Source organism: Callospermophilus lateralis, chromosome 1 (genome assembly GCF_048772815.1).
Source record: "Callospermophilus lateralis isolate mCalLat2 chromosome 1, mCalLat2.hap1, whole genome shotgun sequence".
Taxonomy (NCBI): Eukaryota; Metazoa; Chordata; class Mammalia; order Rodentia; family Sciuridae; genus Callospermophilus; species Callospermophilus lateralis.
In genome coordinates, this window is record NC_135305.1 from 140,284,462 (window position 1) to 140,308,046 (window position 23,585).

General features: G+C 42.6%; 2 protein-coding genes and 1 long non-coding RNA gene across 4 annotated transcripts in view; 2 read left to right on the forward strand and 1 right to left on the reverse strand.

Moving 5' to 3' along the window:
* Positions 1-865: 865 nt before the first annotated feature.
* LOC143408097 (D-dopachrome decarboxylase-like) lies at positions 866-3,880 on the forward strand. The gene is made up of 3 exons (XM_076867433.1): positions 866-973; positions 1,305-1,480; positions 3,674-3,880. Exons 1-3 carry the CDS (start codon positions 866-868, stop codon positions 3,744-3,746), a joined length of 357 nt encoding a protein of 118 aa, XP_076723548.1. The 3' UTR covers positions 3,747-3,880.
* Positions 3,881-5,123: 1,243 nt separating this feature from the next.
* On the reverse strand, positions 5,124-8,666 carry LOC143408107 (uncharacterized). The gene is made up of 3 exons (XR_013092450.1): positions 8,578-8,666; positions 5,929-6,106; positions 5,124-5,290 (listed from the first exon to the last, which is right to left on the reverse strand). It is a non-coding gene; the product is annotated as an uncharacterized LOC143408107 (long non-coding RNA).
* Positions 8,667-8,771: 105 nt separating this feature from the next.
* The window catches only part of Cabin1 (calcineurin binding protein 1), a 140,252-nt gene continuing 125,438 nt past the window's right edge, over positions 8,772-23,585 (forward strand). For both annotated transcript variants that reach the window (XM_076866211.1, XM_076866293.1), the window contains exons 1-5: positions 8,772-8,848; positions 15,943-16,019; positions 16,531-16,623; positions 19,392-19,505; positions 23,027-23,161. In XM_076866211.1, coding sequence (XP_076722326.1) covers positions 16,017-16,019; positions 16,531-16,623; positions 19,392-19,505; positions 23,027-23,161 — 345 coding nt within the window. In that variant the 5' untranslated portion in view covers positions 8,772-8,848; positions 15,943-16,016. The remainder of the gene's footprint in view (positions 8,849-15,942; positions 16,020-16,530; positions 16,624-19,391; positions 19,506-23,026; positions 23,162-23,585) is intronic.

Genomic DNA, 23,585 nt, shown 5'->3' on the forward strand with positions numbered 1-23,585 from the left:
CCCCTAGTGGAATGTGGCTCAGCATTAGGAGTAAGAGTCTATAAAAGGCAGATGTCTGTGGGGACCAGGCAGGGATGGTATAACCTAGTTTCTTTCCCAGCCCCATCGCACCTGCTTGTGTCACCTTGACTCAGATTTCCATACTGAACCCATCGCACCTGTTTGTGTCACCTTGACTCAGATTTCCATACTGAATGTGAAGATATGTGACTTTGAACTGGTAACAACTCGTTTTAAAAAATGTCAAACCTCCGTAACACTGGAGATTATGGTCAAACTTGTGATAGATCTCTACAGGTAGGGGTGTGTGTGTGTGTGTGTGTGTGTGTGTGTGTGTTTTAGTTTTTTAGTTGTAGTTGAACACTATTTATTTTTATGTGGTGCTGGGGATCGAACCCAGGGCCTCGCACGTGCTAGGGGAGCGCTCTACCGCTGAGCCACAACCCCGCCGTGTGTGTGTGTGTGTGTGTGTGTGTGTGTGTGTGTGTGTGTGTTTTGAGACCCCTCTCTAAGTACAGAGTTAGGAACCGTGGTCCCATGCACCTGAACCGGAAAGTCCCAGGAAAGAGAAAACCACCATCAGCCTGTTGCAGCAGGTGGGCGGGTCCTTGACGTAGCTGGAGTTCTTGCAGCGTGCTGGGCTACCTGACTTACAGGAATCAACCTGCGCACCTGTAGGTGTCGGCTGAGACCGGAATTTAAGTAGAATGGGCAGCCAATCCGGGATCGGTGAATCTCTGGCCAGCCAACGATGAGCCTAGTTGCTGTGACGCCTCCTCCCTGCTCTCTATTTTACTTACCCTGGAGAAGTTCGAACTCCACTCAGCGCATCTTTCCGCCTCTTGATCTCCTTCTCCTGAGGAACATGCCCACGATTGAGCTGGACACCAACTTGCCGTTCAATCGCGTGCCCGTGGGGCTGGAGAAGCGGCTCTGCGCGACCGCTGCCACCATTCTGGGCAAACCTGAGAACGTGAGCGAGGGTTGGAGCAGGCTCGAGGGAAGGTTGGCATACTAGGGGTCAGGGTCTGTCCACTCTTTGCCTCCTCACAGTGATTAGGACTCTTCTCCTCAGGGACCCTTCATTGCCCTCCAACCTCTGACTTTCCATGCCCATGAACCCGCGGGTCCCGCTTCTCATAGTCGCTTTTCTCCTTCTTCGTTCCTTACCCCGACGAGAATCCAGGCCCTTGCCTAGAGTACTAACCCCAAACACTCTCCGCATCTCGGCTTTCAAACGCCCAGGTCCCCAGCTCTAGTCCAGTTGCCTCAGATTTCAGGTGAAACTTCCGTGTTCCCTGTAGCGTGTGAATGTGACGGTGCGGGCCGGTCTTACCATGGCGCTGTGTGGATCTACAGAGCCCTGTGCCCAGCTGATTGTCTCCTCCATTGGCGTGGTGGGCACTGCAGAGGAGAACCGCGGCCACAGCGCCAGTTTCTTCGAGTTCCTTACCAAGGAGCTGGCCCTAGGCCAGGACAGGTGCGTTGTGGTAATGAAAGAACCCATTTAGAACTGCTTGCAACCTGAGGCAGTGATAGGGGCCCTGCATAAAGGCGGCGGGGGGGGGGGGGGGGGGGGAATTACATTCCTTGCCTTGCCCAGGAGTCCTGAGCCTCTTCACCCCTCTTTCCTGTTGGTGGGTCTGTGTTCACCGTGATGGTAAGTAAGATGGGATGAATTTCTGGGTATGCAGTGGTTCTTGCTGTTAATCAATCAAACTCAGAAATTGTAAAAACAAAACAAAACAAAAAAACCCGTTATTTGTAATCCTAAGAATTGCAACTGGGGAGACAGCTTTGAACCAGTTTTCTGAGGCAGGCAGGAAAAGTTGAATTTTATATGGGCAAGCTATGTTCCATGTTTACAGAGCAGTAAAAATTCCTTTGTAGGAATCTTCTTTGAGAAAGAATAGGCGTGTCTGAACAGTTAGAAGATAAAGAAAGAAAATGCATATTTAGTAAAAAATATCCATAAAATGAATCCAATAATCTCTCTTTTTTTTAAAATTTATTTTTCAGTTGTAGTGGGACACAATACCTTTATTTGTTTATTTTTATGTGGTGCTGAGGATTGAACCCAGGGCCTCGCTGAGCCACAACTCCAGCCCCTCAATAATCTCTTAATATGCATTTTAAATCTCTGGACACAATGGAATTTTCCTGAGGTTCAGGGTTCAGATCATTTCAGATATCCACAATCAAAGGGTGGAGGCAACCTAACTTCCAATTTTTGATAATGACTTCAAAAGTACACAAGTCCTGCTTCCTTTAATGAACTACTGAACCCATTTTGGAAAGCTCTCTTGTTATTGTTTATATTGTGCTTTATTTTCACACTGTGAGACCTCAGAAGGCATGGATGCTAGGACCACAGTGTTTCCATCTGTCCACTTGGAAGTCTTTTAACCACTCCCCAGGAGGCACTGCAAGGGTCATTGAGATGGCCTATACCCTGCACCTGCCTTGGCACCAGGCAAAGTAGGAGGACATTATTACCTTGAAGAAGTCAGGGAGTCTGATTCTCTTAGAAAAAAAAATCTTTTCTAGGCTAATCAGAAGAAAATCTGGGTATGTCCTAAGACTATGGAACATCAGCCCCACCAGGTCCCAAGTGAAATTGGGGGAGGTGTGATAGAGTAGTGAAAAGAGCACTGATCTAGACACCCAGTTTTGGGTCCCTCAAAGGTGGAGGATCCAAGACAAAACTGGAAATGAACCATCTCCACTTTCCAGCTTCCTCTTCTGTGAGCAGAAAGGGGAAGGTTAAATGACCTCTCTTCCCTACAAGAAGGCCCTACCACCCAAACCTGGAACACTATGATAAGGTTAAGATTTCCTGCTGAGTGAAAAATATCCCCAGCCAAGTCTATGTCTGTGAGGAACTAAGGGCATGAGAAACTTGAAAGGACCTTCCAAAACGAAGCCCTTGTTGACTCAGGGAGGCTGATGAGGAACAGCTACTCCTGGTGGGTGTTTAGATTCTCAGACTGAGGAGAGAGAATAACTCTAACAATAAATTATGCATTAATGCCTACTGTGTGCCAGGAACTCAACACACATGATCCCATTTGATCTGTACAAGCCCTGACCCCCTGGTGACGACCTGCCATCCCATGAGATAGATGACTGCATTTTGCTGACTTGGCAGTTGGGGAAACTGAGGCTGTCACCTGCTGCCAACCACCCATCCCCTGCCAACCTGTCTCCATCCCTGATGCTCTTCACCAAGAATTTCCTGTCATCTCTGTGAAAGGGGCACATTCAGTTATTCCACAGACTTTATGGTCACCCTGTGCCTGACCCTGAGTCAGGCTTTGAGAAAAGAGAAGTGCCTGATGCCTTGAGCATACCCCATGTACCCTGCATTTAGGAGGGAAGACTGTCCCTCTGAGCCCACAGATTGGCAGACTCAAATGAGCACATAGCATACCCACTAAGGCCATGGTATAGTGTCTGTCTTGAGTGGCCCATGCTGATATGCAGCCATCATCTTGTACTTGATAGTCCCATTATCCTGTTTGGGACCAGGAGAAGATCATTAACTTGGATGAGCAGGCTGGTAAATACTTCATGGGCTGATGAGGGAGCCCATGGTAGGTGTCTTGCAAAGTGAATTTTTTTTTTTTTTTTTTTTTTGCTAAGAAGCTGACATCCTTTTCTCTGTTTCCCAAAGGATACTTATCCGCTTTTACCCCTTGGAACCCTGGCAAATTGGCAAGGATGGGACAGTTGTGACATTTTTATGATTGGTACTAAGGATCTAGAGCACCTGCAAGCTTGCTATCCCTTCCATGGAATCATCCTGGCAGCCAAGGCCTAGTGGATACCAGCTTTGGAAACCCTTCATACAAAAACGCTGCTGACCTCACAATCTTTCTCTTCTCCATGTCATGCCAAATAAATGAAGAAGTCATTCAAACATGAGTTCTTTACCTTCCTACTTCCCTCCCTGGCAACCCTTGGCTTCCCTAGGCAGGTGATTTGTTTTATAAGGAGGGGTACTTAGGGAACACGGAGGTAGGATGTTTCCTGTCTTCAGGGTTTCTGTTTAATATACTTACAGTGCTGAAATCTGTGGGTGGGTGTCTCAGCCACCAGGTTCTCTTCTCTATACCCATGTGCAAGTAAGTGGAGACATGGATGCAGCTAATCTATCCTGAAACTTCCAGTATACTCTGCTGATATCTTGAGGCTCTTGTACTCTGCTTGGGGTAGCCTGGGCTGTTTCCTGTCCACCAAATCCTTGTTCGGTTGGGGGACAGGTCTGGCTGGACTTCCGAAAGCTTCTCTAATCATTCTAAAAAGGTGACACTCTCTATTAGGGTCTGGTTAAGAATTCGCTGAAGGTATGCACTTTGTGAATCATGTCCTAACATGCCAACTGGAAATTCAATATCTGCCACTGGAAACTGAATGAATGTCCCTTTCCCCCATCAACATATCATGTTATGCCTTTGCATTTCAGAGTGTATACAGGCAAGTATAGAAACCCAAAGGAAGTCTCCATCTAAGTAGCTTTCCAGATGTTCTATGCACTGGTGAATGCTATTTCCCTGAACAGTTAAATGTTTGGTGATCCTTTTGTGAAATATCAAATTGAAACTCATTCTGTGCAGTCTACATGTTAGTAAGGTGAGTTTCCAATGGAATATGACTGCCCTTGCTGTATTTATACCTAAACACTGCTGAAGCCTCTCATTTAAAGCTCTCTTGCAGTTCCTTCCCCTGGCTTGTCCCAGTTGTTTCTGCATACCTTTCTTTTGCCAAGGTGTTTCATGGGTGTACCTTTTCCCAGAGTGGCTCAAGGATTTTTTTGTGGGCTGAATGTGAATGAATAGTTGCAGTGCCTGAAGATGGAATTGGGGTCTAACTCTCAGCAGGATCATAACATGGCCATATCAGTCTCCAATATTAAACATTAACACCACTGTGTAAGAATAATATCATCTGCTGGCTTTTGTGGACTGGTCCTGCCCCACATTGGCCCTGACCTTTGCCTCCTGGTAACACTGTGCTGCCCTGTAGTGTTTTTTATCTTTGGACCCTGGTCATGCAGCTCCCTGCTGCTGTTGTTATGCTCGAATTCGGGACCCCCAGAGACCACGAGAGACCCAAGATCGATGTAAGCAGCAAAGAGGTGTTTATTGCGAACTAGCTTGGTCCTCCGTACACACAGCAACTGGTGACGCTGAGAGGCCCCGAGCCCAGGGTTTGCAGCAGTTTTATACATTCTTTGGAGAAGGCAGGGACTTCACATACATCATAGCATCCCTTAGCAAATCATCACACACTGCGGGAAAATCAAATAACAACTCTAAAACATGATTAGCACATTCACTGGCGGGTACAAGTTGGGTAGGGGTGATTGGTCAGTACAAAAGGGGTATTCATTTAAACTGATTGGTTTACATGGTTTCCCAACATGTTATCAACCACCATGAACTGGGAGGGTCATCTGGCATCCCAGGTATTTCCCTGTCTCATGCTGATTGGTGGCTGCTAGGGGGTTGCTATGGATCTCTACCTAGCCTGACTGAGTCAGGGACACCTGGCACAGCAGATCTCTCCTGTTATTTGTAAATAAACAACTTAGCAGGGTGGGAATCTGCTTAGGAGTGCTCTGTGGGTTTTTCCAAGGACAAAGGTGATGTCCCTTCCTTGGACAGGCTTTGCTCTGAGATAGAGGCTGGTTTTTCATTCCCTCCTTTGTCTGGAAACTTGGGAACCAATCATGGTTTCCTCAGTTGGGGGCCTATTTGGGCAGGCCCTATATCTTGGTAAATAGTAATCCTCAGGGGACAGTCTTCAACTTCCCAGACTCACTTAAAATTGGCCTCCTAGATCCAACCTGACTCGATTTACCTATCTTCACTGCCTATCCATTTCTGGCTTTATTCCCCCCACCCCTAATTTTAGAAACTTTATTACTGTGTGGAGAAGGGGCGACGGCTCGTTCTGGCTGCTTCAGAGCTGAAAAGGGGTGTTGAACATGAGGGGGCTTGAAGACGTGTGGGGGCGACGTGGGAACGTGAGTTCCCTTTTAGAGGTCAGTTCCATTTGAGGTCTGGTTGGGGAAAAACAGGTTGTCATCTGGGGATGGGTGCTTCTAGGAGAGAAACAAAAACCATGAGTACTGAATAAGTGTTGCAGCAGCTGGAACATGTCACTGTACATAAGTTTCCTCACTAGGCTTTAACATTCCCAGTTACCAGGACTGTAAACATAACATTTAACTTTTAGGGTTACAGATGTCCTTCCCCTTAAGATACAGTTTAATAATTTAATGTCATTTGATCTTGCAAATCCTTTTACTAGTATGACCTCTGTGTCTAATAGAGAAACCTTTAATTCTGTTACTTAGGGCTGGATAATCATACTAGCAAACACCATGCCTACCTGTGTAGGTTAGGAATATCTGTGGGCCTTAAACTAAAACTACTCTGGCAGTTTCTTTTGATAGTTATCAGGAATTCCTGTCTAAGGATCTCTTTTGCAGCCTCCAGTTTACTTATTCTTGGAAGTTACATTTAACTATTATTATTATTTAAAATGCCCAGGAATAGCTGTGTTTTGGTTTTAACTGTCTTCGCTAGGTGTTTAAGATGAAGCAGTCAAACTGACTTTTGTTTGTATCTATTGTTAACAGTCAGCTGAGTTTCCCTGGGAGTCCTGGGGGAACTTTACAGCAGTACGGGCCACCAGATGCCGCAGTCTCTGGCTGGGCACAAATCACGAGTCTCCACACAGCTTGTAGATTCAAACAGCAATTCTTTATTCCCGAACTCACACCGGTCTTCTACAAACACGTTCTGGGGAAATCCACGTTCTCTCCCAAATCCACCATTGCCCAAATCCACCACTCCTGGGCTTCTGTCTCCCAAATATACTGTCTGACCCTAAGAACTCAAGAGGAACTCAGCAGCAGGATACGCCCTATTCTAAAGGGGGAACACCCTAATCTCCTATTATGCTAAACCGCCCTTTTCTAAAGGGGGAACACCCTAATCTCCTATTATGCTAAACCAGGAACACCCTAAACATAGATCCGCCCTGGTCCTTGAGCAAGGTCACCTTACATGCAATGTCCTGCAAAATGTCCTATTTCCATGAGTCCTTCCACTAAAGAAACATGGGGGTACGCTGGCAAGGAAATTGTCATACCTACTTGGCTGATGGCTCCCAGCAGTTCTGCTAGTGCCATTTGCGCTAGGATGGGTCCAGGCCTTGCTTAACCATGTGGCTTCCGTTGGAAGCATCAGGGATGTCTCCCTTTTCTGATGACCCTCCTCTTCACAGCAAATGCACTGATTGGCTTTCTGTCCTCCAGCGGTCTCATTAATCTCCCTGATCAGGAGGTTATGTGGCCCAGAGTTGCAAAGCTCTTTAGAGATGTCCCCTATTCCCTGATTCAGACTGACTCAGAGGGCAAGAGCCAAATATTGGTTTTCTTGGCCCTTTTAATTTTAACTTTAATTTTAAAACTTAATCTTAAACATCCAGCAAATAAGTTTCAACAGCCTTATATTAAGAGTACTGGGCTTTAATGTCTATCTCTCTCTCCTGTAGGTGATAACTCCTTATCTTAAATTAACACAGGTTGTGTGTTCTTAAATCAGTACCTTTGCTCTGAGATAGAGGCTGGTTTTTCACTGTAACTGCCCTTCCCACCCTTTATCTAAGGGTGGGAATGCATCTTTCAAAATACAACTTTCGGTTGAGAGGTGGATCAAAGATGCATATTACCCATACAACTTTGAAACCACCCGTTTCAGCTCTGCCCACTCCCCTCACACCTCCACCCTCTGCGTGGCAGGCTATACTTTTCTTAAAGTCAAAGATTGATGACTCAATAATTTTCGTTCCTCCTAGAATATCAGTCGAGCTTTTTAAATATTGAACTGACTCTGAGTTATTCAGCACGGTTTTATTGTCCTTGGTTTTAAAAGTTATATATTATTTTTTTTGTCTTTAAATAAGGTCAAAAAGAAACCCATGACATTTATTCTTATTTAAATCATCCTTGCCAGACCCTATGAATGTGACCACAGTGTGAAGCACTTCCCTAAAACGATTTATTATTAATATCCAAGAGTGTAACGTCTCCAAATCTGAGGTCCCTGTTAGAAACTCTTGAACTCTGGACCGTTTTATCAGCTCCAATTCGGACACTGCCCTTTCCTGTTCGCTCCTACCCCCCAACCCCGTTCATTTCACGGGTCTTGTTATTCCCTCCCCAACTCCGCCCCATGTCTCAATAATTTGTGCCTTTGGAGCGTCTTTTTTTTTTTTTTTTTTTTTTTTAATTTTCGGAAAAAATGGGAATGCTTTGCCACTCTTATTTCGGTCTAAGTGTTCCCTAAGTTTCCACTGCCTTAAGAGCGCCTATCCCGGCTCAAAAGAAGAATACGCAGTCCCTTATTTAGCCACTGCTCAGGACCTGTATTACAAGTGAATACTAAAATACTATTAAAAGTAGAGTTATGATATTTACAACACATAATCACACAATCTTACAAGTGCTACATTTACTACAATTACTACAAGTGAAGGAGTCCGACCGCGAGCTGGCGCTCTGACCTCCTGAGGTTCAAGGACTAAGAGATACGCTCCCAAACCAGCTCCTCTCTCCGGGTCCTAGACGCTGAACCCGGGTATTGGAGGGGCGCCTTCTACTGGGCCTCAGTGAGCTGGACGGGCGAGCGGCGCGTGCGCCAACGTTGATTGGTTGGCAGGGCCGGCAACCGAGCCAATGGGAGTTCGTCTTGTTGTCAGGCGCGCTGCCGGCCGGCACGGGGGTCGGCGGGGGTCGGCGGGGGTCGGCGGAGGAGCTGTTGCCTGGAGACATCTGGTGAGTTTCTGGGCAGCAGGTTGATGGGGCGGTTCCGGTATAGAGGTGCCGCTCTCGTGAGCCAGAGGCCTGGCCACAGAGGCTGCTGGCGCGAGGTGGAGTCACTTGAAGACTCTGGGGTCTTCTCTGGCATTCCCAGAGCCACAGTTGGGGAAACCGAGGCCGGGAAGCTGAAAGAAAGAGACAGGGTTCACTGTCTGCCCCGCGGGCCTCCTCACAGCCCTCGCCAGTTCTCTGAGGTGATGGCTTCTGGCCTCGGGAGTCACAGTGACAACAGTAGGAGCCACCATTGATTCTGCGTCTGCTGGGTGCAAAGCCTGGAGCTAACCCTTTCCTCTCGTCCTTTCACTCACCTTCACAATAGCTCTGCGAGGTGAGTGCTCTTGTTAGTGCTATTTACAAGGGTGGACATTGAGGCTGAGGGAAGGTGAAATGATGTGCTTAAAGTCACCTAATTGGTCAGTATGTCTCCAACTGAGAATTTTGACCATCCGGCTGCACTGCCCCTCGGAGGAGTCGGATCCGGATTAGACAGACCTCACTCAACAGTCCCAGATGTCAGCACAGTTGACTTCTGGGGCCACCATCATTCTTCAGTACCTGGGTTATTACGGTTCATAAGTGGGATATTCGGATTCCGTGCGGCTAAGATTCCTTCTCTGTGATTCATAACTGTGATTAGAAGTGGAATGGCCTTAGAACTGTCTTATCCAGAGGTTAGCAAACGTTTTATAAATAAGATTGTGTTATTATATGTTGTAAATATCATAACTCTACTTTTAATAGTATTTTAGGCTTTGGGGGCCATACTCCAACTCTGTTGTAGTTTGAATACAGTCAAAGACAATACATAAATAAGAGTGGCTGTATTTTACAGAAATTTTATTTATGAATACTGGATTTGAATTTTGTAGACTTTTTATGTAATTTTCATGTGCAAAGAAAGCAGCGGACTGAATAGCTTGCAGAATCCTTATCTAATCCACAGTAGAGGAGACTTAGGGGCATCTATGCCAAGCCAGTCACTCAGGTAGGTCTTGCCACAACTGAGCTTAAGACTTCAGCTTCCAGACATCTGGGCCAGAACAGACCAGGAAATGCTACTGCTTATGGCTCTGGATCAGGATGCTGAGTTGCTCAAAGTGCTGTTTGTTATTATGTGTTATTAGGCCATGGAATCTATTCCTTAAACTATACTCATGGAAACTATAAAGAGTTTGAATACTTGTGAGCTTAAAATGCTGTTCTGGGAAAAATGCAATTGCTGGGCTGAGAATCTGAGAAATTACTACAGGTTGAACACCACTAATCTTAAAAATATGAAATACTCCAAAATCTGAAACCGAGAGCAGTCATGACTCCACAAGTGGAAAATTCCACACCATAGAACTTTGTTTCATGTATCTAATTATTAAACATATTATATAAAATTATCTTCAGGCTATGTGTATGAGATGTATATGAAAAAAATGAATTTTGTGTTTAGACTTACATCTCATGCCCAGGATATCTCCCTTCTATTTTCACAAGATCCTTCCTGACTTTTATTTTTCCCTCTAGCTCCCACATGTGAGAGAAAATATACAATGCTTGACTTTCTAAGTCTATCTTATTTTGCTTAACATAATGCTCTCAAGTTTCATTCATTTTCCTGCAAATGACATAATTTCACTCTTCAGGTCTGAATAAAACTCCATTGTGTATACATATGCCATATTTTTTTTTATAGCAGATCCAGGGGAAAGCCCCATTTTCTTTGTTTTTAAAATTTATTCTAATTTGTCATATATGACAGCAGAATGCATTTCAATTTATATTACATATATAGAGCACAAATTTTCATATCTCTGGTTGTACACAACATAGATTCACACCATTTGTGTCTGCATACATGTACTGAGGATAATGATGCCCATCTCTATATGCCATATTTTCTTTATTCATCTGTCAGTGGATACCTAGGCTGGTTCCATGATTTGGCTAATGTGAATTACATTGCTATAAATATGAGTATGTATTTATTGCTATAGTATGCTGACTTTAATTCTCTGGATAAATACTGAGGAGTGTTATAGCTGGGTCATATGTTGGTTTCATTCCTAGTCTCATTTTAATCTTTTTTAAACAGTTTAGTAACATTAAGTGTGGATATGATGTTGTGTACCCTCCACCACTGTTTCCAGAAAAATTTCATCACTCCAAATAGAACCCATTAGACAGTAGCTCCTGATTTCTACCTCTGCATAGCCACTGATAACCTCTATTTTATTTTTAGCCTGTACAAATTTACTTATTCTAAGTATGTTGTATAAGGGGACTCATACATTTCTCCTTTTGTGTCCAGCTTATTTTCCTTAGCAAAATGTTTTAAGAGTTAATACATATTGCAGCATATGTCAGAATTTCATTTTTTAATGAATTAATATTTCCTTGTATATGTACACCACATTCTGTTTGGGCATTCTTCTGTTGTTGGATATTTGATTGTTTCTACCTTTTGGCAATTGTTAATAATGCTGCAGTGAACATGAATATACAAATATCTGCTTGATCCATGTTTTTTTTTTTTTTTTTTTTCAGGTATATACCATGAGTGGACTCACTGTATTTTGTGGTCATTCTATACTTAATCTTTTTTTCAAACTTTATTTTATGTGGTTGTTTTTTTTTATGTGGTGCTGAGGATCAAACTCAGTGCCTCGCATGTGCTAGGCAAGCACTCTACCACTGACCACAACCCCAACCCCTGTACTTAACTTTTTAAGGAACTACCATCCTGTTTTTCACAGTAGCTGTAGCAGTTTATATTCTTACTAGCGGTGCAGGATGGGTCCAGTTTTTTTACATCCTTACTATTGTTATTTTTTGTTTTATCTATTTGTTTGATTTTTAGCTACCCTAATGGATATGAAGTGGTGTTTCATTGTGGTGGTTTTGATTTACATCATTGCCCAGTTATTCAGTTGATCTGTCTGTCCTGGGAGGGCCATCTTCTGTCAACTCTGAGAATCAGCCTTTATACCCATGTGGTCCTAAGAAGAGAGAATGAGATTGACCCTGGGAAGGCATAGGCTCACTTAGCACAATCTTGGTAGTTGTTGGGTGCTGAGGCAGGAAGTAGGTGAGCTGTTATTCTTTGGGAGTAGGTTGGGCCCCTACATGATGGCTTTATTAATGTAATGCTCTGCCTCCATGTACACAGGTCCTGCCAGTGCCGCATAGACATGATCCTGCATCCATCCCTGGGCTTTTCTCTTATTTTTCCCCATGAGGATTCATTTGGCATCTAGAGAGACTTTCGGAGTCCCAGAAAACCTTTATTGTTATTGAGCAACACACAGCCTCCTACCTAATAGTTGCTCTCACTTTCAAACCACTCTCAAAAGGTACATCTGACCTTTTGAGAGTGGTTTGAAAGGCCCGTGACTAGGTGTGAATGTCATTTGTTGACAGGGGAACAGAGACAGGCTGGTTGACTAGTTTCATTTGGCTAAAAGTTGAGTTTCCAAGAACATGGCATGACACAGTGAATCCCAGGTGAGCTCCTTACCAGTGTAGTCAGGCCATTGTCCCCGTTTTATGCACAAGACTGTGCACACAAAGACTGGTGAAGGATCAGGGTCTCAAACATCTTGAGATAGAACCTAGTTATGCTTTAAAATCTTCCCATTCCAAATCCAGTGCCCTTTCAAATTTTCTTCTTAAAATTTTAGGTATAGGCAGGACAGTCAATTTTTATAATAAGGTAGTGGTGGAAAAAAATTAACCAATGGATAGTTATTGAGTACCTGTTTGAAAGTGAGAGCAACTATTAGGTAGGAGGCTGTGTGTTGCTCAATAACAATAAAGGTTTTCTGGGATTCAGTACACAGAGCCCAATGGATGAATGTGAGAGAACGGCCATGTGGGATCCAGCAGTGCCTGGACTCTGCCTGCTGGGAGTCATCAAGGAGGCTTGCACCTTGGGCTGTACCCCTCTTTGAGGATGATCAGAATCTAGTAGATACTTTATGGGGAGTAGTGTCTTTGAAATATGTTCACATTTCATCCTAATTGGAAATTTTCTATTCCATAATTGCTAGTTCAGGCTTTTCCCCACCCCCAATTGTGGTAAAAAATATACAAAATTTACCATTTTTAACATTTTTCACATGTACAGTTCAGTGGCATTAAATATATTCACATTGTGTGCAATCATTACCACCATCTATTTCCAGAACTCTCTTCATTTTGCAAAACTGAAATTCTGTCCACATTAAATACTAACTCCATTGCCATTCCCCTAGGGTTGGCAAACACCATTCTTCTTTCTGTCTCTGTGAATTTGTCTATTCTAGAATCAGACACTATTTTTTCTTTTATGTCTGATATTGATTGATTGTGATGTTGGGAGTTGAAAACCTAGGGCCTTGTGCATGCTAGACAAGTGCTGTACCACTGAGCCACATCTCTAAACCTGTGACTGGCTTATTTTACTTAACATAATATTTTCAAGGTTCATTCTTCTTCTAGTAGGTGTCAGAATTCCATTCCTTTTTAAGAATAAATAATATTCCATTGTTAGTATATATCATATTTTGTTTAGCCATTCATATGTTGATGGACACTTGGTTTACTTCCACATTTTGGCTATGGTACTATGTGCAAATAACTCAAGTCCCTGCTTTCAGTTCTTTTGGGTATATACCCAGAAGTGGGATTGCTGCATTACATGTTAATTCTATGTTTAATTTTTTGAGGAGTTACCATACTCTTTTCCATATCACATACACCAGCAGTGCACCTGGGCTCCAATATCTCTGTATTTTTTCAAATACTTGTTATTTTTTGGTTTTGTTTTGATAATAGTCTGGATATAGCCTTGTAATGCTGTGTTTTCTACTTTTATCTTTTTTTATCCCCATGGTAGTCACGATGATCATCATGGCATAGCTTATGGTAAAGCAGCAGTTTTAATCAGCAGCATTCTTAATTCTTAATGTAGAACTAACCTAGCTATTAGCCTTTGAAAGGTTAGTGTCCTTTGTCTGCAAAAAAGACATACTTCCTTCCTTGCAGGAACCCTTGGAGAAGTCATAGCTGTGGCGCAAGCCAGTACTAGAAGTTATTGCTATAAGCACTGTTGGTGGTGGTGGTTTTCTTTTATGAAAGTGGAGGGCTAGAGTTGTGGCTCAGCGGTAGAGTGCTCCCCTAGCCCATGTGAGGCCCTGGGTTCGATCCTCAGCACCACATAAGAAATAAAATAAAATAAAGGTATTGTGTCCATCTACAATTAAAAAATAAATATTTAAATTTAAAAAAGTGGAGTACATTAAGAGCTTTTTTCAAGGTGTAATTCACCAATTATGCGGTTCTTTTATTTAAAGTACACAATTCAATGTGCTTTTTAAAAAAATATTTTTTTAGATGTTGATGGACTTTTATTTTATTCAGTTATTTATATGTGGTGCTGAAAATCGAACCCAGTGCCCCACACGTTAGGCAGGTGCTCTACCACTGAGCTACAACCCCAGCCTTTCAATGTGCTTTTTAGTGTATTAACAGAATTGTAATCATCACCATAAATCAATTTTAGAATATTTTCATCACTCCAGAAAAATAATCCTGAACTCATTAGTAGGCAGTTCATCTTGGTCTGAAACTGGGTAATTAATAAAAGAAAGAGTTTTATTTTGGCTACAGTTCTGGAGACTGAGAAGTCTAAGATTGGGCAGCTACATATGGTGAGGGCCTTATCCTGCTTCAACACATGTTGGAGAGTGAAAGGGCAAGCAATTGTGTCTAAGAGACAAAACAAAGAGGGCAGCCACACTTTCTAACACCTCACATCTAACTAAACAGAAGCAGAAAAGGGAACTCACTTCCTACTCCTGCTAGAAAGGTGTTAATTTTTCTTAAGGACTTAATCACCTCTTAAAGGCCCTATCTCCTCTTAAACTGTTAAATTAGGGACCAAATTTCAACATGAATTATGGAGGGAATAAATAATATTCAAACTATAGCACTCCCTAGTTGTCCTATCCCTTAGCCAACTAATCTACTTTACCTATTCTGGGCATTTTATGTTGTGACATATATCAGAATTTTATTCTTATGACTGAATAATAGTCAGCTTTGTGTTTTGTGACCAAAGTAACTGTCAAGAACAACTTAGAAGAGGAAAGGTTTATTTGGCTCATGGTTAGGAGGTTCAGTTTTTGGTCATCTAACTCCATTGCTCTGGTCCTGAGGTGAGGCAGAACATCGTGGAGGAAGGACATAGCAACCTGGAAGCCGAGAGAGCAAAGGGACAAAATTCAAACCCCAAAGACATGCCCCTTTCCTCCAGCCACACCCTAACTGCCTACATTACCTTTTAGTTAGTCCATTCATATTATTAATTCATCAAATGGATGAATTCATAATTAGGTTATGGTTCTCATGATTTGATCATTTTACTTCTTGTATCAACAGAGAAACTTTTGGGGGACACCTGATATCCCTATCATAACAACTCCCTTGTGTGGAAATGACATTTTATTTGTTCACTCATCAGTTGGTGGACATTGGGTTATTAACCTTTAAAGCTGTTATGAATAATACTTCTATGAACATTCACGAGCAAGTTTTGATGTGAACCTGTTTTTATTTCTCTTGAGTACATACATAGGAGTGGCATTTATAGATTGTATGCTAACTCTGTTTAACATTTTGAGAACTGCCAGTGTCTTTTCTACAGGATATGCACTACTTTATTTATTTTTTTTCTTTTCAAATATTTTAAAAAATATTTATCCTTTAGTTTTAAGTGGACACAACATCTTTATTTTATATTTATGTGGTGCTGAGGATCATACCCAGTGCCCCAAGCATGCTAGGCAAGCACTCTACCACTGAGCCACAACCCCAGCCCCAGGAGATGCATTATTTTACATGCCCAGCAACAATGTGTGTGGTTCTAATTTTTCCACATCCTTGCCAATCAGGTTTCATACTGGTCTGCCTACTTCTAATTATCCCCCTCCTATGTTTCTAAAACATAGATGAACCCCCAGAACTATAACATTTTTGGCTCTTCCTGGGCCCTCTCACAGTTTGTTGTGTTTTCTCTCTAGATTTGTGGATGTTTTCATAGCCTCTGCCAGTGATGGGAAGTTATACCTTGTGTTGGTGCTGAATCTCCCTGAATATGGTAAGGAATAAGGCCTGTGTTGCTGGCACCAGTGTTTAATAACTCTTGGGGGTGAGATCCATTTTCCTGGTAGACTCTGAAGGCTCAGACTGCGGGGCAGACTCCTCCCAGGAGGGCCTTGGTACATTTGAGGGTGTGGGTGCTTGACTGGTTATTGAAGTTGCTTGCAGAGTCACTGTTGTTGGAAAATCACAGTGAATATGTTTTGTTGGAATTGTTATTCTGATACCTGGGTCTTCCACTATGTTGAGCTGATGCTGGGGTGTCCTATCCTCTGTTCCTTTTGCAATACACAGTACCCAGGCTGGGCTTCCCATGTAGACTGGCATGTTCCAATCCTTATTTTCTTCCTAGATGGTTCGTTTTTATAATTTATTACCTCTGTAGTTTTTCAAGGTAGAATATATTATATGCTGGTGCAGAATTGTATTCATCTGAAAGCAACACTTCTCTTCCTCTAAACTTGTTTCTAGATTCGAATTGCAGTCTCTTCCTCTAAACTTGTTTCTAGATTCGAATCGCAGCCTTAAATGCTAGCTCCACAGTTGAGGATGATCATGAAGGAAATTTTAAAAGTCACAAAACCCAGACGAAGGAGGCTCAGGTATGTAATCCAAGATCATCTTCCTCTGCTTCTTGTTTCTATAAATGGAACCTCATTTTAAATGCATTCAGACATCTCCTTAATGAGATTTTAGGAGGAAATTCCATTTTTGAACATGGCTAGCTCTCCATCTCTTGTTAAATCTGTTTTACTTGGGTATTCTGTGATTGTATATGAAGTCCCATTCAGCACCAGGGCCACTTTTCCAGTTGGGACCAGCTCTCTATGTAGCCCTCATAGTTGGCATACCCAGAGAATGGTAGAATATTTTGGTAAGTGGTACTACAAGATTCCCTAGTGTGTTGCTCTTACTTTATAATGTAATGAGACCCTTGAGGGAAGCTGCCTTGATTGGGATCTCACTGTAGGTCAGTTGGACAGCCAGGTCCAACTTTGATTTTCTGTATATTGGTTACTCTTCTCTACTGGTAACTCTCCCATTTTAGCTGGCCTTTCTTCTTTTCTTATCCATTTTCTCCCTCCTTTTTTCCTCCATCCCTCTATCTGTTCAGCTGTGCTGTACCTTAATTTAACAAGGTTTGGTTTTGTCTTTGTTTTCCTTGGGACATATGTCCCCTGCCTTCTTTTATGGGAAAAACCAGGACAGTTCCAGAGCCCTCTCAGAAATCTACTAGTCAGCTGTCTCTGGTTGGCAAGGGATGTCAATGGGTAGACTGGGAGTGTTGGAGGAGACTCTCACTCTTTTAGGCATCGATCAGGCTAGTACAGATTGTTTGGTAGAAAGCAGTGGAGGGCTAGGGGTGTGGCTTAGTGGTAGAGTATATGCTAGTATGTGTGAGGCCCTGGGTTCAATCCCCAACACACACACACACACACACACACACAAGCAGTTAAGCAATGAAGGAAACTATTTATGCCAAATTATTTTTTTCTCACAACAATTATCTGACCTCAGATGTCTTGACTGGACTGTTTTTTGTCCATACCATCCAATTCTCCAGATACCAACTAGGTATCCCACAATTCAGTCAATTCTAATGCTAGCTACTCTGAATTAGGGTGAGACTTCACAAGTTTAATGGCTCAGTCCGGCTAGACTTCCCTCACTTCAGATGCCAGTTGCAAGTACTGAGTGCCAGTATAGGTACATTTCAGGTGACTTGGCTATAAAGTCAGAAATTCTTATTGCCTGCCTGTTTTAGGTTCAGTAATTTGCTAGTGTGGTTTACAGAACTCAGGAAAGCACTTTAATTACATTTATCAGTTTATTAGAAATGATATAATTCAGGAAGAGCCAGATGGAAGAGAGGATCATAGACATAGAGCTTCCATACCCTCTCTGGGTATGCCACCCTTTTAGCACCAACTCAGAAATTCTCCAAGCCCCATCCATTACATAAGTGTGATAGGTTAAAACACTGGTAATCAACTGAATCTCAAGACTCTCTTGTGCCGCAGTCTGGCTGGGCACAATTCAGGAGCCACTTGTCAAAAGAAACTAACTTTATTTTTAGAACCACACACGCCAAACAAAACAACTCCTCAGGAAAAAACCCTCAGAGCCCAACTGCCACCACCGGCTTCCCACAAGCCACTCCCCCAACCACCAGCCTCTCTACCTCCCACAATCCTCCTGCTCTTGAGGCCGATTGGCTGGGTCGCGTGGGCGGAGCCAAAAAAGTCCCCCAATGAGCAGCTTCGTGGCCTGAAAGGGCAGGGAAACAGTCCAATGAGCATCACCACAGAGGAGCCAATCAGCTAGATGTTGCTGGGGCTGCTGTGAGCCAATCATCAGCTGGCAGTCTGAAAGTTTGCTGGGGCCCCTTCTGCTGTGGCTCTCAACACTCTTGGAGGTGAGGTGGGGAAACTGAAAGTTTCAACTCTCTAATCATGATTGGTTCCTCTGGCCACCAGCCTAGTCCTGCAGCTATCTAGTGAACCCCAACAACCTATAACCTCATGAACATAAACTCAAATATAGTTGAAAGGGTCTTGTTATGAATAATAAAAGGTACTCATATTATCCCTGTCACCCAGGAAATACCAAGAGTTTTGTTTATTTGGTTTTTTTTTAATATTTTTTTTTTTAGCTGTCAATGAACCTTTATTTTATTTATATATATGCAGTGCTAAGGATCAAACCCAGTGCCTCACACATACTAGGCAAGCACTCTGTCACCGAGCCACAACCCCAGCCCTATTTATTTGTTTTTATTTTTATTTATTTATTTATTTTTGGTGATGGTTCAGAGAAGACTTTATTTATGGATTTATTTTGTAGTGCTAGGGAATGAACCCAAGGACTCTTGCCATACTAGGCAAGCACACACTCTTGCACTTCCAAGGATTTCAGAAGTTTCAGTTCAGAAATCAGGGACAAAGACTAAATATGTATTTCTTTTAGTGTGATACATAGTCTCTTTAATTCTCTGGGTTACTCAGGGCCCTATGTCCATTTTTCCAGTTTTACCCAGAAAGGGCCACTGGGCCTATATCTTGGCATGTCTGATTCCGTGTCCCAGCTTTCTATGTTGTCTTTGCCATTGCTTAGACTCGGTAATGTTTCCATTACTCATGTCTCCTTGTTGGGAAGGGGTGCTCATAAGGAGTTTTTCTCCAGTGATTAGTGCCTAGGAGATTGTAGTTCTACTGTTTTTGTTGTTGTTGCTGTTTGTTTGTTTAACACTAGAGAGTGCAGCTGCTGACAGTGAACATGGACATGATTATAACTTCCTTTATACACATTTTTGGTTTAAGAAAGACAAACCTTTGTGTTTTATGACAACATCTCCTGTCTTGGTTTGTAGGAAGCAGAGGCTTTTGCCTTATATCACAAAGCTCTGGATCTGCAGAAACATGACCGATTTGAGGAGTCTGCCAAAGCCTACCATGAGCTTCTGGAGGCACGCCTGCTGCGGGAGGTAAGGAACTTGCAGGCTAGGCAGTGAGCTATGGTGGGTAGCACCTGAACTGTGAAGCTGGATGTTACCTTTGTGTTCTCATTTCTTGTCCTTGAAAACAGTATTGCACCTATGAGCTCCCCATTTTCTCCACCTGTAGAGTACCTTACTTCATTGGATTGTTGTGAGGGTTGAGTGATTCCGGTTCAAGTGCCCATTATTATTTCACAGGCACTCTGCCCAGTAGGTGGGGGTATTGTTCCCATTTACAAATGTGAAAACTTGTGACTTAGTGAGGTATCAATGGCTCAGAGCCACTCATGTAAATGAAGTATTAGGGTAGGATTCGATCCCAGCTTTTCTGATACATAATGATCATTTGGGCAGCATATATTGGCAGATGCCATTTGGGTGATAGACCAGGAGTGTGTGTGAGAACATTATGGACTTTTTTTTTGAGATGGAGTTTCACTATGTTGTTCAGGCAAGACTCCTGGGCTCAAGTTATCCTCTTTGCCCCTGCCTTCTGGAATAAAAGGGTAGGTAGGAAGAACTGGTGCTAGTGTAGGGACCATGCTGTCAGTTACACCTCAAGTTTACTGAGTCATGAAGATGTCACATGTGGTTTGGAAATTGGTTTCAACCTGAAATTGACTTAGAGAGGTTTATATTTCATTAGGAAGAAAAGTTTTTGCATTCAGGTGCCTAAACTGACTTAAGAGCCCATAGTGTGTTGAGGGGCTGGGGCTGTAGCTCCATAGCTTGCATTCAGGAAGCAAACAGACTCTACAGGCATATTCAAGACCACACCTTTTTTTTTTTTTTTTTTTTTTCAGTTAAGCAGAGTCCCTTACACCTCCAGGAAGGCAGATGCCTATGTCTTAAAACCCTACCCCTTTATGATTTTCACTGCCTGTGAGGTGGAATGCATCTAAATTTTCAGCAGAATATATCTATCACTTCTCTCAAAGTATTTCTCATATTTCTAACTATTTAGCTTGTCAGGATTCTTTGGTTGTTTGTTATGTTGTTTTAGAATTAAAGGTATGGGAGATGTGGCCTGCCCTTCTCTCATTAGTAGGAAGTAAGAGAGGGCCCAGGGAGGGAAAATAATTTAATCCATATTACTGAACTTTAGTATGGGTCAGACACTGGGCTCATTTCAAGAGTGGGTCTTCCTTCTCAGCCCTTGGTTGAGTAGATCTCAGAAATGGAAACAGGTAAGACTGAGCAGGCATTCTAAGTACAGAGCTAATGCCAGATAGGTACAAGGTAGGAAAACTTTAACTTAAGGGCACTGGCTCTGTATTAACTTTGTAGTCATACATGTGTATATCATTTAGCATTTATTCCCATACATGGATGATATACCTTTTCCTTTTGCTTATAAAAGTAAAACATGATCATTGTAAACAATTGAAAAGTATAAAAGATATACAAAAAAGTTTTTTATACTTATATGCATTGGTATACTTAATATTAAACTAAATTGGGTAATTATAATTCACGAATCATTGACATGATTAGGCCCTGGACCACAGCTGATTCCTAAGAAGTATATAGCCTAGCTGGTGGCATCACAGAGAGGCTTCTTAAGGTGAACCTTTTAAGGAATATAGAGAGTGGTGCTGGATGTAGGTGGTCATTAGGTGGAGGTCAGTTAAGAGTGTGTCTGCTGTTGCTATGTAGTCTGTGAAGTAGACTCACGCTATTTTTTGTTTATACTAACTTTTTTGAAGAGTTCTATATTTTGAGGAGTAAAGATACTTGAGGCCTAGCATTGGTCAGCTGGGTCTTGGGGACCTTCTTACAGTCTAAGCCAGACAACGGTAGAATATGAATGTATGGGTTTTGCTTTGAGTTTTCAGTCTTGATGGAATTCCTTAAGAACTCCAGGTTAGGTTTCTTGGATTAGTCAAGGGTTGCTTCCTGAGGATGGTATGTCCTCAGGTCTTGCTTATTCTGAACATGAAGAGTAGTGTGTTGGGCAGGGGATGTGGCTCAAGCGGTAGCCCGCTTGCCTGGCATGCGTGCGGCCCGGGTTCGATCCTCAGCACCACAAACAGACAAAAGATGTTGTGTCTGCTGAAAACTAAAAAATAAATATTTAAAAAAAAAAATTCTCTCTCTCTCTCTCTTTTTAAAAAAAAAAAAGAGAGTAGTGTGTTGAGAGGCTGGGACTGTAGCTCAGTGGCAGAGCGCTTGCCTAGCATGTGTGAGGCACTGGGTTCAATCCTTAGCACCATATAAAAATAAAAATAAACAAAGACATTAAAAAAAAAAAGAATAGTGTGTGGAAGCCACTGGTTTCAGGACAAAACTGTAATATGGACTAGTTCCTGGAAATTGCTTCTTTGTGCCAGTGAGTTTTCTGTTAGAAAATGTTTTTGCCTTTGTCCTATGGGTAGAGTAATAGTTTTCTAATCAGTAATTTCTTAGAAGATATGTTTTCTAAGATTTTTCATAAAGATGTTTACAATATTTATTTTTAAGCTCATGTTTACCTTTGTTATTCAGGCTAGGAATGATTATCCTTTTGTTACAGAGGTTATAAGACACTATTTATTTAAAGTAACTTGTGTATGGTCTCATGACAATTTACAAGTTTGGGAGCTCTGTTTCCTAACTCCTAATCCAGGGTTCCTTGGGTTGAAGTTCTAGGTCCTACCTGCTGCCCCAGAAAGTCTCCTTATACTTTGTCCTCCGTCTTCAGTCCTACAGTGGGTAGGACTGGGGTGGCTTACGAATGCTGGTAAATGTTATCATTCAGACTTTGAGCCCTCAGGTGTAGTGATACTGGTTGGGAGGATTCCCTCTGTCTCTGTTAGTGCCCATACTTTTACAAACTGCCTTATGGTGGTCTTTCTCTCAGTGAAGTTGGAGTTGCTGGGATCTTCTAGGAACACCTATTCTAGCACCTTCATTTTCTAGTGGAGGCTGACACTGAACTGACTCAAGAGCCCATAGAAGAGGCTAGACTGGAAGCCAGGCATTCTGCAAACTATTTGCTAAAACTTTGTTTTAGTCAACCTTTTATCACTGTGACCAAAAGACCTGAGAAGAAAAACGTAGAGGAGGAAAAGTTTATTTAGGACTCACAGTTTCAGAGGTCTTAGTCCATAGATGGCCAACTCTGTTGCTCTGGGCCCAAGGTAAGGCAGAACATTGTGGTGGAAGGGTGTGGAGGAGGAAGGCAGCTTAGGACATGGCAACAGGGAACTAGAGGAAAAGGTGGGAGAGAGGGAGGGAGGGGGAGAAAGAAAGAGAAATATTGCTTAACTGCTTACCAGGGACAAAATATGTTTTCTAAAAGCACACCCCCCAGTGAGATCCTTCTCCAGCCACATCCAGCCTGCCTAAGGTTACTATCCATATCAGTGAATTTAATTCACCACTTAGGTTACACCTCATGATCTCAGTTCACTTCTGAAAATGGTTGCATTGTCTCACACAAGAGCTTTTGGGGAGAATCTCATATCTAAACTATAACAAGATTCAAGGCCTAGGCGTCATTTCTTTGCCCCTGTTTCTTTTGTTCACAGGCAGTTTCATCTGGTGATGAGAAAGAGGGATTGAAACACCCTGGGCTGATACTGAAATATTCCACATATAAGAACCTGGCTCAGTTGGCAGCCCAGCGAGAGGATCTGGAGACAGCCATGGAGTTCTACTTGGAGGTGCAGTTTGTTTGTTTGTTTGTTTTTTAATATCTTTATTTTATTTTTATGTGGTGCTGAGGATTGAACCCAGGGCTTCACACATGCTAGCCTAGCACTCTACCGCTAAGCCACAACCATAGCCCTGGAGGTGCAGTTTTGACAGCTCTTAGTTTTCTCTGTTTTAAAAGCTCTTGCTGAAGGGATGTGGTTGTGATTTTGTTGGCCAAAAAGAATTTGTAGCAGTGCATCACCAAGCCATTGTATGTAGTTACTATTAACACCCATTGACTAGAAGGCCCTAGTCAATGGGTGTTAATAGTAACTATATACAGGCCTGGAGAGCAGTGGTGGGGCAAGGGCATGCTTGGGTGCAAAGACCTGCATGTGAATTCTTCCTCTGCTACCCAGTACACACGAGACTGTGAGTGAATTATTTGACCCT